This window comes from Medicago sativa, chromosome 5 (genome assembly GCF_051527215.1).
Source record: "Medicago sativa cultivar Bolivia chromosome 5, Bolivia_mono, whole genome shotgun sequence".
NCBI lineage: Eukaryota > Viridiplantae > Streptophyta > Magnoliopsida > Fabales > Fabaceae > Medicago > Medicago sativa.
The window spans coordinates 34682865-34696489 of NC_140753.1; the positions used below are offsets into that span (position 1 = coordinate 34682865).

The following is a 13625-nucleotide window of genomic DNA, read 5'->3' on the forward strand; positions in this document are numbered from 1 at the left end:
TATTTTATTTTATTTTATTTTTTTAAAGGAAATATGTAAGACAGAAGTATAGGTGTCGGAGTATAAGTAAGTTGTGTCGGAGTACAAGTTAGTCGCATCCAACACGTATCGGTCATTTTTTTCCTTCAAAAAATAAATAATAACTGCCCGATACTTCTTCGATACGCGTATCGGGACGTATCCGACACGTATCGGTCATTGTTTTTCAAAAAAATAAATATTAATTGGCCGATACTTTTCCGATACGCGTATCGGGACGTATCGGGGCGTATCGGTATCGGATACGTGTCGGATACGATACTTCACCATTTTTGGAGTATCGGGGCTTCAGAGAATTGACGTGTGACGACGACATACTCGATGTAATTTAGTGTGCTTTGGTTGATCTGACTGAGTCAAATTCATTTGGATCTTTCTTACAATTGTCAAGCAAATTAGAAGTCTATACGAAGTTTATGTTGTGTTAAACATTCTTGATTTTGATATGGTTGAACCAACCAATTATAACATCAAAGGGCACATTAAATTTTTAGTTGACTTGATTTGGAATTTTAATAATGATAGTTTAAATTTATGACTTTACTGATGAATTTACATGGAGTAATTCAGTTAGAAGGCAATGTAGGTTGCCAAACTCTTTTATGAAGTTGAAACTGTCGAGTTTTTTTGGCACTGAGTTGCCTTGCTCATTTATTAGATTGATATGCCTAATTTTGAAACTGATTGACAATGTTGAAAATCTCAGTTTTGTGCAGATAGCAAAGCTTCGCCAAGACAGGTGTGCCGTTACCTTGGAAGTTGGAAATATTTCCCCTTTGTGACATGTACATTTTTTATATTTACCGCACTCTAGAAAATTGTCCAAGGAAACAAATTTTCACTTTGTCTTTTGAAGCAGATTTTCCGTGCAAACAATTTTGGATCTTTTCTACTTTCACAAGCCTCTTCAGAAGGCCTCTTGTTATCAGCATCAACAGGAAGGTCATTGGTTGACAACACTGAGACTCTTTGGAGTGTCAAAAATTTGAATGCTATCAACATTGACCTTAGTATGTGATCTCTGAGCACATGATATGATACATAAGCTTAAGAAATCAACAAGTTTCAAATAACAAAAAGTAACACTAATTTGAAATCAGAACTGATTTATGCTCATGAAAAGCTTGAGCGACCACTTCCCTCACCATAGCATAACATCATGAAATATATATATATAAATTCTACTCAATAAATGTATTTAATACAAAATGCTTATATAAATTTTTGTGACCGCAACCATGATTAATATCTATAAATATATAAAGAGATGGTTCGGAAAACCATCAAGTACATAAATGAATGTTGAAGAGCAGTACAGATATAGGACGTGAAAGATCACATGATAATGTCTAGTTAAAAATACATGTGTATGAAAAATGCATATGCCTATGGTATAATCATACTTCATCCACCTATGTCAAATCATTTTCGTCAATAGACGACTCCTCAGCTGCTTCGACTCCGCTATGGCGGATTCTGCACCAGTAACCCACAAAGAAGGCGGCAATGACACCAATCACCAAAAGTGCCCAACCCAGACCTCCGAATGAACTTGAGGCCGGTGGAGAGGCCGGTGGAGGTGGAGGAAGAGGTGACTTCATGGGAGTCTGCTGATGTGGAGGTGGAGGAGAGTATGATGTGACGTTAACGAATGGATTTTGTGGTGATGGAGCATAATCTCCAACCACCATTGTAGCCAAACACAGCCACAGTAAAAGTACCTTCAAAAAAGTGAAAAAAGAGAGACATAAAGTTATCTACAAAATTTATCTACCTTGGTTGGTCTATTTATTACTCCAAGTTATATACAAACGTTATCTACCTTGCTTCTTATTTGTTTTTGACAAAAAAATAATAAAGAAAACTGCTATATATAGAATAATAGAAACAATGTTAAGCATTTGCTATATCGTTTACGGACAAAAGAGGATTCACCTCTATCATCCATCCAGTGATTGACAAAAGAGGATTCAAACAAGGATTGGCAGATTAAACACTCAAACACTCACAAAGTTATACAAATCAATTATAGATAGGTTCATGATAAAATAATTAAAAATATCATGAAATATATATTTCCACGAAAATGAAGACACGGAATCCCCATTCCTATTATAGAAGACCACTATGCATTTGATGATTCTCGTAATTATTTCAGATTTCAAATTAGCTAATGATAGAGGAAAACCAGAGGAAAATGAAATCTTTAAGATAGTTGTTATCATGCACCTTGATAACATGCTTCGCTGATCTGACAACAATCTCGTTATTACAAAGATCCCTAAGATGAGGTAGATGTTTAGTTCCCCCAGCCACCTTCACAAAAATATGGGCAAATCAGATATAGTATAAGAAGTGTCTATCAAAAGACAAGTGAAGATATATCAAATAAAATGGCACGCAATTCACTTGACCAGCTATCAAAGAAATATTTACTTACAGCAATTCAAGCAAAAAATACAGTGCTTACCTTGCCAATATAGCGAACATTAATTCCATGAGCATCGAGTGCTTCTATTGATGTCTGGCCATCCATAGGTGAAACTTCTAGGGTGCATAGGTCTTGTACAAACTTAGGAAGTGCAACATCAGTAAGATATTGACCAAATTTTCTCACATTTTCTTCATCAGCTGCTATTTCCTAAAGAATATGATCAGGCAGAGCCATGTAAGAATATCACAAAATACTGTAAGAGGTTTCATTATGTTTTCAAGCAGAAAATACATAGTTAGAAGTAGGTAAAGATATAGATTAAAAAAAACCTCTGGACTCCCAGCGAGTTTGGATTCAGTGAAGACATTAGGATTGAAAACAATATCTTCCTTACAACCAGAAGCTTCTTCCTTTGTTAAATCCTGCAGAAAGCAATCAATTAATCATATACCAAAACTACAATATTCTTACAAAATGGTTCAGGTTGCTCAACAAGACAACTGTCAACTAATCAAATCACAAAAGCACAAGCTTTTTTTTCAGAGGTAACCGGAAAGAATTCATTATAAGATTAGATAGCCATTATAAACAACAGCACGAAAAATTAATTGCAAAAAAGGAGAGCAAACAAGATTTCTTGAATCAATATATATATATATATATATATATATATATATATATTATTTTTTTTGGTACATCTTGAATCAATATATTATTGGTAGAATACATACCTGGCAAAAGGCATTAATTAATTCTGGTCTCAAGATGCAAAATCGAGAACCGGTTCCAGTATAGTTGGCATCCCGAGGTGTTACCCTCAATAAATCCAGAAGATAATGCCTGATCATGTTACAGAAAGAGTAGAGCATCAGTGCATAGCACAAGCACAATCATTTATTGATTAGGATAAAGCCCAAAACATAGGTAGGCCCAGAGAAGATACAGACTAAAATCCAAAATTCCATATGCAAGATAAACTCAAACATGGAGCAAAAATAGGGGGCATATGAGAGGGAGATATATAAAGGTGTTATGTTTCCTGCATAATGATGGTGTCAAAATCAGTTTCGACGAGAGGTAGGTAGAGGATAGCTGAAGTTTGTGAATATTTTGGCAGTAGACTCGGGCTCGCAGTCACAGCACTATGAAGGATATTTTTATTTTGGGGTTTGGCTGGTTCAGAGGAAATAGTGGGGAGGATAATTGATCCATGACTAACTTCGAATCTATTACTGTTAATAACATATATTCGAATATAAATAACATACAAAAAACAGCAAGAGTGGAGTTAAAAAGAATCAAATATATGACCAATTTTCAAATCAAAATCTTCGGTGTAGTTGGATATTATACCTTTCCTACAAGAGCCTGGCAAATCTATAGAGATGACACCAATATGTTAGTTGCTAATTCAAGTTAGTGTAGTTTATTAGTGATTTAATCAAAGCTTTGTTTGGTTAAATCACATAGTAATCAAGTTAGTTTTGGTTCGTTAAAAGTTTGTTACAGTTTTGCTTGTTTTTAGCATAAGGTAATTAGGGTTTGAGAGATGACTTGTTTCTCAAGCAACTTAACAAAACAATGTATATAAGCACTTGTACGTGTAATTCACATTTCAATGAATTCACAATTTACACAATTCTAATCTCCTTATTCTCTCAAAATTCCAATAATCAAAAACCCTTGCTTACTTTGCAAGCATTGTTGTGCTGCGCTATCACAATAAACAACACACGCTATAAATTATAAATTGTAAAAAAACAAAAACAACTACCTGTCATCACCCCCAACGATCCCCTTGCATTCCACTGGTGCAGCTAATTTCAAAACATTTCCTGATCCATCAAGGACTGAATGTTCCTTCAGATGAAGGCGTTTGGAAGCCTCTGACACCTAACACAATAGAAGCTTAGAAGAGATACAAAAAAAAAAAAAAAAAAAATCTATCTGATAGAGAACACAGCTAAAAAGAATGCATAGTTATACAGATAATGCAACTTTAAACATACATATTTCCCTTTGCAGAAAATTGTTTACTATTTAATGTCACACCGTAAATACAACGGTTTCATATCACTAACAGCATCACTAACTTAAACTTCTCCACCCTTCTTACCTGAGCATGAAAACCTTCATTCCAACTGATTTTCTTTATATTGTCAACAGAACCATACAAGAGAGAGTCTGACTTGTCTCCTTGGAGAATGCCTGGCAAAACACTCTGTAGCACAATATGTAATTCAAAATCAAAACAGCATTTTAAATTGAGAACAAGGATTCATGGGTTACAAACAATGAATCAAAATTTCAAGATCCACACCTGAGCTACCACTCTGTGACCCCTGTAGTCAATTATTGCCATAGCAAGATTATAAAGTCCAGGGACATCAGCTTCCTGGTAAGCCTTGGTGCCATTCAAATCATTGTTTGCTGAAGCATATGCGGCTTGCTCATTTTCAGCCAGCTGCGCTTCAGGAGAAATGTCTTGAGTGGTTTCTGTGTCTTCCAAACTTGAACCATCACCTTTCCTTCCATCGGGAACCTTATCGGAAGAACTTAGCAAAATGCTTGTGCTGAATGTTTTTGAATTACCGTCCGCATGTTTCTTCGACAACTTCTCAAGGTCAGCATCAATAGCAAAACTAAAGAAAATATTGCTGTGCCAATACCTATCATCAAATTTTTTATATGATTAGTCAAAAAGCATTCCTAGTTCGAAGGAAAACTCGAGTGCGAAAGAAAAAGCAATATCACGTACATAACACCAAAGCATGAGTTCTGAAAACAACAATCTGAAAAGTATTTATAAACACAAAATGATATTACATCATAATGACATGGCGTCGTTTGCCAAAACCATGTATCATTCTTTCAAAATGTAATATTCAACTTCCACTGAAGATCAATTTTCAAAACTTGAAAACAATGAAGCATCAAAATGCAGGAAAAACTATTTAGAAATTGAGACAAATAAAGATTCAAGAACACATTAAACAAATTTCTTAAGCCTTAATTAAAACAATCAAAGGCAACTAACATGTGAAAGCATTCTGGGTTGGTTGGATTTATTGGAGGGATACAGCCACTGATCACTCCAGTAGCACCATTAATGGCAGCCTCAACAAAGTCTGATGTCACTTTATAAAGTGCCCTATCACGTAAAATCCTGCGATAAACAAATCACCAAAGAGATTATGAAGGGTACCAAGGCATATATAACGATCAGATAAACTAAAGAACAAGCATAATTCTGAAGCTATCAATCTATGAATGAGAGATAATGTAGGTACCTCTCCTGGGGAGTTGTATGAGAAAATTCTCGACAGGATTGCAGCTCCTCATTCTGGTCTCTTTGCATGCCAATTGGCGCACTTCCATATAAAAGAGTCAAGGAATTCTCAGCACTGGCGGCATCGCGGCTGTGTTCTGCCAACACACCAAACTATATTACAAAATATATCAAGCCAACCTAGCTAAAGTTCAAATATATATAAAAAACCTGCAAGGTTCTCAAGTGTGAAACAATTACTCTACATGCACACTTCACTACCTTTTTTAAACCTGGGGCTAATCTTCTGCATGAGAGCAACAAGAGTTGTTTCTTCAGAAGTAGCTGCTTTACTTGGCTTGGATCAAGAGTGTTTGCCAAGCTTGAGTTGATGACATAAAACATTTTTGTACTTCCGGTTATAGAAACTAAACACAGCCAAATGAAATGATTAACCGGAGAGGATGTTTTTTGAGTTACCTTCGATAGCTAGAAGGAGGATTGAATGACGAAAATACTATGCTTGAGGAGGGTATTTATATATGGGTTGGTCTCACGTAGTGCATTTTCTTTGCACGTGCACCACGTCCATATCTCTTATTAATTCCTTCATCAAATATATGATATGATATCCTTCATTAAATAAAGTACATTAATTAATTTCTTGTGGCGTGTATTTTCACTTTTCAGTGAAAATATAGTGTTAATCTGAACTGTTCAAAGAATCAAAAAGGCTGACTAATTCTCTTACTTGTGTGAATGTGGGATTATTAATATTAGCCATCCACCACTTTTTTAAAATTTCCAAGTTTGAATATAGGAACAAAAACTCTTAAAATCAACAAGTTTGTATCTATTTGAAAGAATAATTAAGCTATGAAAAGAAAACTTCTCTATGTAATGGCAGTTATTAGAAGCCTAGGAAGGAGCTGGAATCATGTGCCCAATTGTTAGAAGAAAAAAAAGGTAAGAAAATGCTACTTATTATAGGTAAAAAGAAAATTACTCACGATGGAGACTTGTAACCGCATCAAAGTATCAATAATGTATTATGCATGAGCACCACCTAATCCAGAAGTATGAGAAGAGCATAATATGAATCTTAACTTCAAGCTAATTTTAACTTATCTTCTTCACTTCTAATTGCTGGAATTGTAATGGTTTATTAATAATTGATAACCGGCCTATCTCTCATAGCATAGCATAGCCATTTATTATGAGCAAAAAATGTGAATGCCAATATTACTTTGAAAATTTGCATATTATGTATTGTTAGAAAATACAATCCTACACAAAATAGGTGAGTCTAAAAACATGTGTAGTTTTATTTAAATGAGGAGTAGGTAGAAAAAGTTAATCTCAAAATGTTCATTGACGAAAATTATAAGTTAGAAAAACATAATTTTATTTTAAACATATTTACAATGGGAGCTTTGTGATTTCATTCATATATTCATGAAAGTCTGTTATTGCATCTCATATCATATAAAATATGAGTTACTATTTTTTTTTTTTTTCATTTGTGATGAGAAAATAATTATTAAGAAAATTTGAACAATATATTCATACGGCTTCCAATGTGTGTCAAAAAAATTGTCAAAAAAAAAAAAGTGTGTTAAAAAAATATTTCCCTTCCATCCTTAAAAATAATAATCCCTAAATAAACGAGGGTGAAATACAAGTATGATAGTTGCTGCACTATCCGATGTGTTATACGTTTTTTAGACGGTTTAAAAAGTGAAATGTCACATTCACATTTTGGTGAATGATTGAATTGAAAACTTAGTTTCAAAATATGTTTTTAAAAACTGTTTTATAATCTATATTTATAAAAACTATATTATCCTTTATTTGTTTGTTTGTTTTAATAGGACAATATTACCCTTTATATAAACTACTTTATTTACTTGCAATTTAATCCTTTATTTAATCAAATAATCAAAAAAAATTGCGTAAATTTTTTCATAAGCAATGAAAATAAGCTGAAAACAATTTAGCAGCATGTCATATGTTGTTTCATAAACTTCTCCCTTCGTCCCATAATAACTGAGTCATTTGCAAAAAAAAAAAAAAAAAAAGTCCCAAAATAACCGAGTCATTTCACTTTTCAATACAATATTAATTACTTTTTTCCCTTTATAACTCTAATTAATACTACTTTCATCACTCTCAATTCAATATATTCCACTTTGCATTTATAATAGTGGAGAATGCATTAATACTTAACAAGAACACTTAAAACCATTTTCCTCTCTCCTTCATTTATACTTTTTTTCTTAATATGTGAAATGAGCAAATGGCTCACTTAATCCGGGACGGAGGGAATATTTTTTTTTTGGAGGGAGTTTCATAAGCTATCTTAAATAGTCATACAAATGATTATGCCAGAAAGTAAGATCAAACAAAAGTCAATCCAAAGAGACCTTTAACTTCATATATTTCTCATTCACATCTGGATCAAACAAAAGTCAATCCAAAAAATCTGATATAACTTACAATTTTAATAAGAATTTACCATACCTATTGAATATTTATTGTTGGCCAAAGAGCTGGTGTTCTGCTGCTTTAAGGCTCTTTTTTCTTCTGATGACATTTAACGAAAATAAAATATATAGTAATAACTATTGAGTAGATGCCAAGAACACATAAACAAATTATGAGAATGAGAATGATGTGTATCATCCTTCCTGAAGTGATGTTTCAGCTGAAATTGACGAAGCAGTTGAAGTTTCTAAAGAAAATGATTATGGGATTAGATTAAAGTTAAGTGAGGGAATCACACTATATATAGAGATGAGGGAATCATTTACTAAATAAAATACAAAATGATCTCATTTACTATTTGATTGATATGTATTGTCATTTACGTCTCCAAAAAAATTGCATTAGCATTAACAGAAAACTTGTTATCTCAAACCTAAGAAAACGTGTTATCTCAAACTTAATGAATAAATTAGAGAGCAAAACAAAATGAAGTATGTGAGTCTAATTAATTCAAAAAAGCCCCAAGTACAATAAAAACATAATTGAGCAATGGAAGGGGGCAAAATGGTGTATCATATGAGAGATAAATTTTCCTCCATTTTATAAAATGGGTTATTTATAATAATTCATCTTTTCACATTTAAAAGAAATATCATTTTTGAAGGTAATCCCAAGCTTGAAAAGGCCAAAGGTAAAAATTACTTTAAAGGACAAACATTTGAAATTTTTAATTAGTTTGCCTTTCTTGTTTATACTTTTGCTACATTAGTGATTAAATCTAGAATAACAATGTGCATTATCCGAGCAAGTGACTGAAATAACCATCAACATGTCCAAATCATCTTTTATGTAGTATTTAGTGAGATGAATTATGTTGTTGTGGGAGTTATTGATGATGCACTAATATAGTAATATGTAGTATTTAGTGAGTCTTCCTTCATGCATTATATATAGTGAGTCTTCCTTTATGCATTATATCATATTTAGGAAAATGATAAATGACGAGAATGATGTAATTATAAATGATGTAGTTATTGAAACAATGATTGTTTAAATGATGTGAACGACATATATATGATTAATGATATTTTATGTATTTAACAAGACGAGGGACTTAGATGTTGTGAGCTTGGAGTACGACGAGGAATCCTTCTCGTCAACCTTTCTTTTCATTGGGAGTTTATCTAGGGTAAATGCTCTGGTTTTGTAACACTGGAATTGAGGTTTATTTTACTTTTAAAACCTTGAATGTTGAGATTCTTTTTTTTGAAAATCAATTGATTTGTTGAGATGATATGATCTAACTTTGAAATTAATTCTGCTGCACTATTTTCAATTGAATTGAAGTGTATTTTATGATGAGAATGTGTGACACCCTTGTATGATTAAATGTTATTTGTATTTTTCATGTAGAAAAATATTTTTGGAGTTAGAGTGTTAGAGTAGGAGGCCTCATGATCCTCAAGACCATCATGACTCATTCACTTCTTCTTCCCCACATCGTCAACCAATTCAATTAAGATTCTTTGTCATTTAAAAAAGTCTTGTGGTATTTGGGGTATGACAGTATTCAATCAAGACTCTTAATCACTTAAAAAAAGTCTAGTGATATTCAAAATCATTCAAATTTCGAAGGATTGTTTAATAAATCAGATTTTGATGGATTTTTTGTGATTTTCTAGTGAAATTTTAGCATGAAAAAGTCTTTTACGAAAACATGAGATTTCTTAGGATTGTTTTTTCTTTTAAGATTTTACTATCTCTCCCTCTCTCTCATCCCTTCTTAGGATTGTTTTTTCTTTTAAGATTTTACTATCTCTCCCTCCCTCTCTCTCACGAAAACATTGATTATATTTCTATAATAATTTGGCATAGAACACAGGATTGGGGCGATATATGAGCTTGAAAGTTGAAGAAAGAATGTTTGAAAATTTTGATAACTGATAAATGAATTAGAGAAGAGTATCACATTTTTTTTTTTATGACAATTTGAGATGCCACGTGTACTTTGTAAATTTTATTAGCCAAATATTTATAATAGAGATCTTTTTCCTAATGGTATACAATAAGTGATATCAAGAAAAAGACCAGTTTCATTATAAGCACATATGGACTCAATCACAAATTATCAAGTGACCTTTATTTGTGTCCGCAATCAATATGGGGAACTTACGCATAATGATCAATATTCTTCACAACCATATTAGGAACTTCCGTATATCAATATTCCTCACAACCATATAAAAATACTCTAAATTTTTAAGCATGCATTGTGTGATGTAAGTTTGGAATTAAAAAAAAAATCTAACAAATGCTCTTAGGGCATTGTTTAAGCATAAAAAAAAATTACATTAAAAATTGTATAGTTACGACTTTTACATATATTTGACTTGCATTTTTAAGACAAAGTTTTTTTATAAGTTTTTTAAACAATGTCCATATGACACTTGTTAACAAGACGCATTAAAATTACTTGTTACATTTACCATCTAGTATTCCTAGGATCATGAAAGCACCTTCAATTTCTCTATTAAAGGTCATAATTGCTTAAAAGCTTTTATTTGGTAAATAGTGTTGTTGCAGCTTCGAGCATAATTAATTGTGACGAAATTGTGACGAAAGAGAGAAGTAAAAGCTTTTAACACTATAGCATAAAAAATGCAGTGAGTATTTGTACCATAGAAGCTCCCAATAAAATAAACTATAATAAGTTCACTGAAAGAGAGAAGTAAAATTTTATTTTAAGGAATAAAATAAGGAAAGTGAAGTTATGAAAATGACTTTTCTGGCGAAATTAACACTATAGCATAAAAAATGCAGTGAGTATTTGTACGGTGGCATCAAAAGTTTAGTCCTTATAGTATTATCAATTCATCAAATTAATAAGACTACACTTAATCTAATTTTATCCTACTTTGTTTTAAGTGTAACACCCCACAAAGTGTAACACTTAAGACTATCACATAATATCATCAACTCTGTTTGCATGTTAAAGATGCCAACGATAAAATAGTACATGTAAGTCCAAGATGTTGCAAGCATTACTAGATGAATTACTATTGATCATTAATCAGTAATCAACAATTTAAAAATGAATCAAACATTAAGATAAAAATTAACTTTTTCAAAAAAGTCAATTTCCTGACTGCAATAAAATAAACTATAATAAGTTCACTGAAAGAGAGAAGTAAAATTTTATTTTAAGGAATAAAATAAACTATAATAAGTTCAATTAAAAAGTGAAAATTACATAAATACCCACTTATTTAACTGACATAATAACATTCTAAAATTTAGAATGAGTATGTTAACAGCCTACAACTTTTTGTTTTGGTCCATAAATACACTTTTAAATTAAAGAGTGAAAATAACATCAATAATAAACAAATTTATACTCTAGTTTTTATCAATCTTTAGACAAAAACGTGTTCGTTCTTCCATAAAATGGAAGTATTATCAATTTTTTTTATTTTTATCATTTGTACTTATACATTTTGATAGGCAAAAACGTGTTGTTATTCAATAAAATGGATGTATTAATAATTTGGGTTAATTAAGTAAATGACCTCTATAAATATTCAGAATTTTGTTTCTAGTCTCTACATAATAAAATCACATTTTTTAGTCCCTATAAAATTTTCCGTCAGCATTTTTAGGCCTTATAAAAATTTTCCATCAACATTTTTAGTCCCTGTAAAAAATTTCGGTGAACATTTTTGGTCCCTAAAATGCGTAAGGAAAATATCACAGGATTAAAAAGTGTGATTTTATTTTGTAGGGACTAAAAACAAAATTCTGAATATTTATAGGGACCATTTACTTAATTAACCCTAATAGTTTTGATATTAATTAACGGGTGTTGAGAATGCCAGTTGCTCCAGTATTATCATTATATATAGTTCTAATACTTTGTTGATTGTGATCATTATACGTACTAGTTTTTTCTCCCAACTACAACAATAAACCCTACTAATCCTCTTTCTCTCGCGAATCATTGGCATTTGTTACAAAATAAAGAAGAAGAAAAAGTAACTTGCGATGCAAGTAACTTGATCAAAGCTCTAACAAACTTGCTTCTCTTTGTAATTCATATTGTAATACAGCTACTGATGCTGACGCTTCCTTATGGCACTATAGATTAGGACATATTTCAGATTCCGTTCATAGATGTCTTTCTTCCCAATTCCCTTTTGTATCATACAAACATAAGAGGCATTTCCCTTGTGATATATGACATTTTTCTTAACAAAAAGCTCTTCCTTATACTAATAGTACATCTAAATCTACTCATATATTTGAATTGTTGCATGCAGACATTTATGCCACTCCATGATCCATTACTTGGGTTGTCTTAATGAAGGTTAAAAGTGAAACTAGACAACGTCTTCAAAGTTTCATTTCTTTTTATTGAAACACAATTTAGCACTAAACTTAAATGTTTAAGGAGTGACAAATGATATTGAATTTGCCATGACTGGTTTTTTTCTTTAAAAAGGGATTATTCATCAAAGGTCTTGTGTTGAGTGTCCTCAACAAAATCGAATTGTTGAGCGAAAACATCAACACATTCTTAACATTGCTAGATCCCTAACTTTTCAATCTAAAATTCCTAAAAACTTTTGAACATGTGACACGATGTCTTCATTTTAATCCAAGCACACATTATCATCTCTCCTTTTTCACCAACAAATCAGTGATTATCTTGTAATTGCCTCTATGTCTTCATTTGTTCCGCATCCACATGTTAATTGTTACACTTATATTTGAACAATTCAATCATTATTCCAAGACTAAGTGTTGATACATTGTCTTCGGTCTTGCCTTAAATTCTTCATGTGTGTGAACTAACATATCAATGATTTTAATTGTCACGAATCAAAAATTTAATGTGAATATTCTTGTACCACAACGATAACTCAAACAAAGGAATAGACAACCAAATGAAGCAAATTATGTTTTGATAGGTTCTAAAAAATTAGAAGAAATGTATATTATGCATGCAGGTTGAAAATTGAAGACAATCAAACATGAAAGAATAGTGGTTTGCAAATTGCAAGTGACATATTCCTAAAACATATGCCAAGTTTTTTATGTTAAATAATCCTTTATATCTAATCCTAGCTAACAATCTCACCCTAATTCCAACCCTAATCCTGATTAAAGTTGGCGCCCCTAATTTGAATTTCAATCTTAAGTTTTGGCTCCAACTACTTGCAATTAATTCCTGGTCATTTACATACACAGACCTTTCCATATTCCCATGTTATTACTTAGGTTTTATTTCCCATGCACTACACGCCCTCCAATCTGCCAAGGCATATTGTCTATAAATACCCCCATGCATTATACAATCCTGCAAGGTTTCCTGCATATAGCAAATTTTATAATTTTCAAAGAGTC

General features: G+C 31.9%; 1 protein-coding gene across 1 annotated transcript; it reads right to left on the minus strand.

The window, feature by feature from the left end:
* Positions 1 to 1278: 1278 nt before the first annotated feature.
* Positions 1279 to 5340, minus strand: LOC146921992 (clustered mitochondria protein-like). Its single transcript, XM_085711425.1, has 9 exons — positions 5300 to 5340; positions 4794 to 5142; positions 4590 to 4694; positions 4248 to 4366; positions 3205 to 3313; positions 2803 to 2895; positions 2510 to 2680; positions 2269 to 2355; positions 1279 to 1760 (listed from the first exon to the last, which is right to left on the minus strand). The coding sequence occupies exons 1-9, from the start codon at positions 5338 to 5340 to the stop codon at positions 1452 to 1454; spliced, it is 1383 nt and encodes a 460-aa protein (XP_085567551.1). The 3' UTR covers positions 1279 to 1451.
* Positions 5341 to 13625: the final 8285 nt, after the last annotated feature.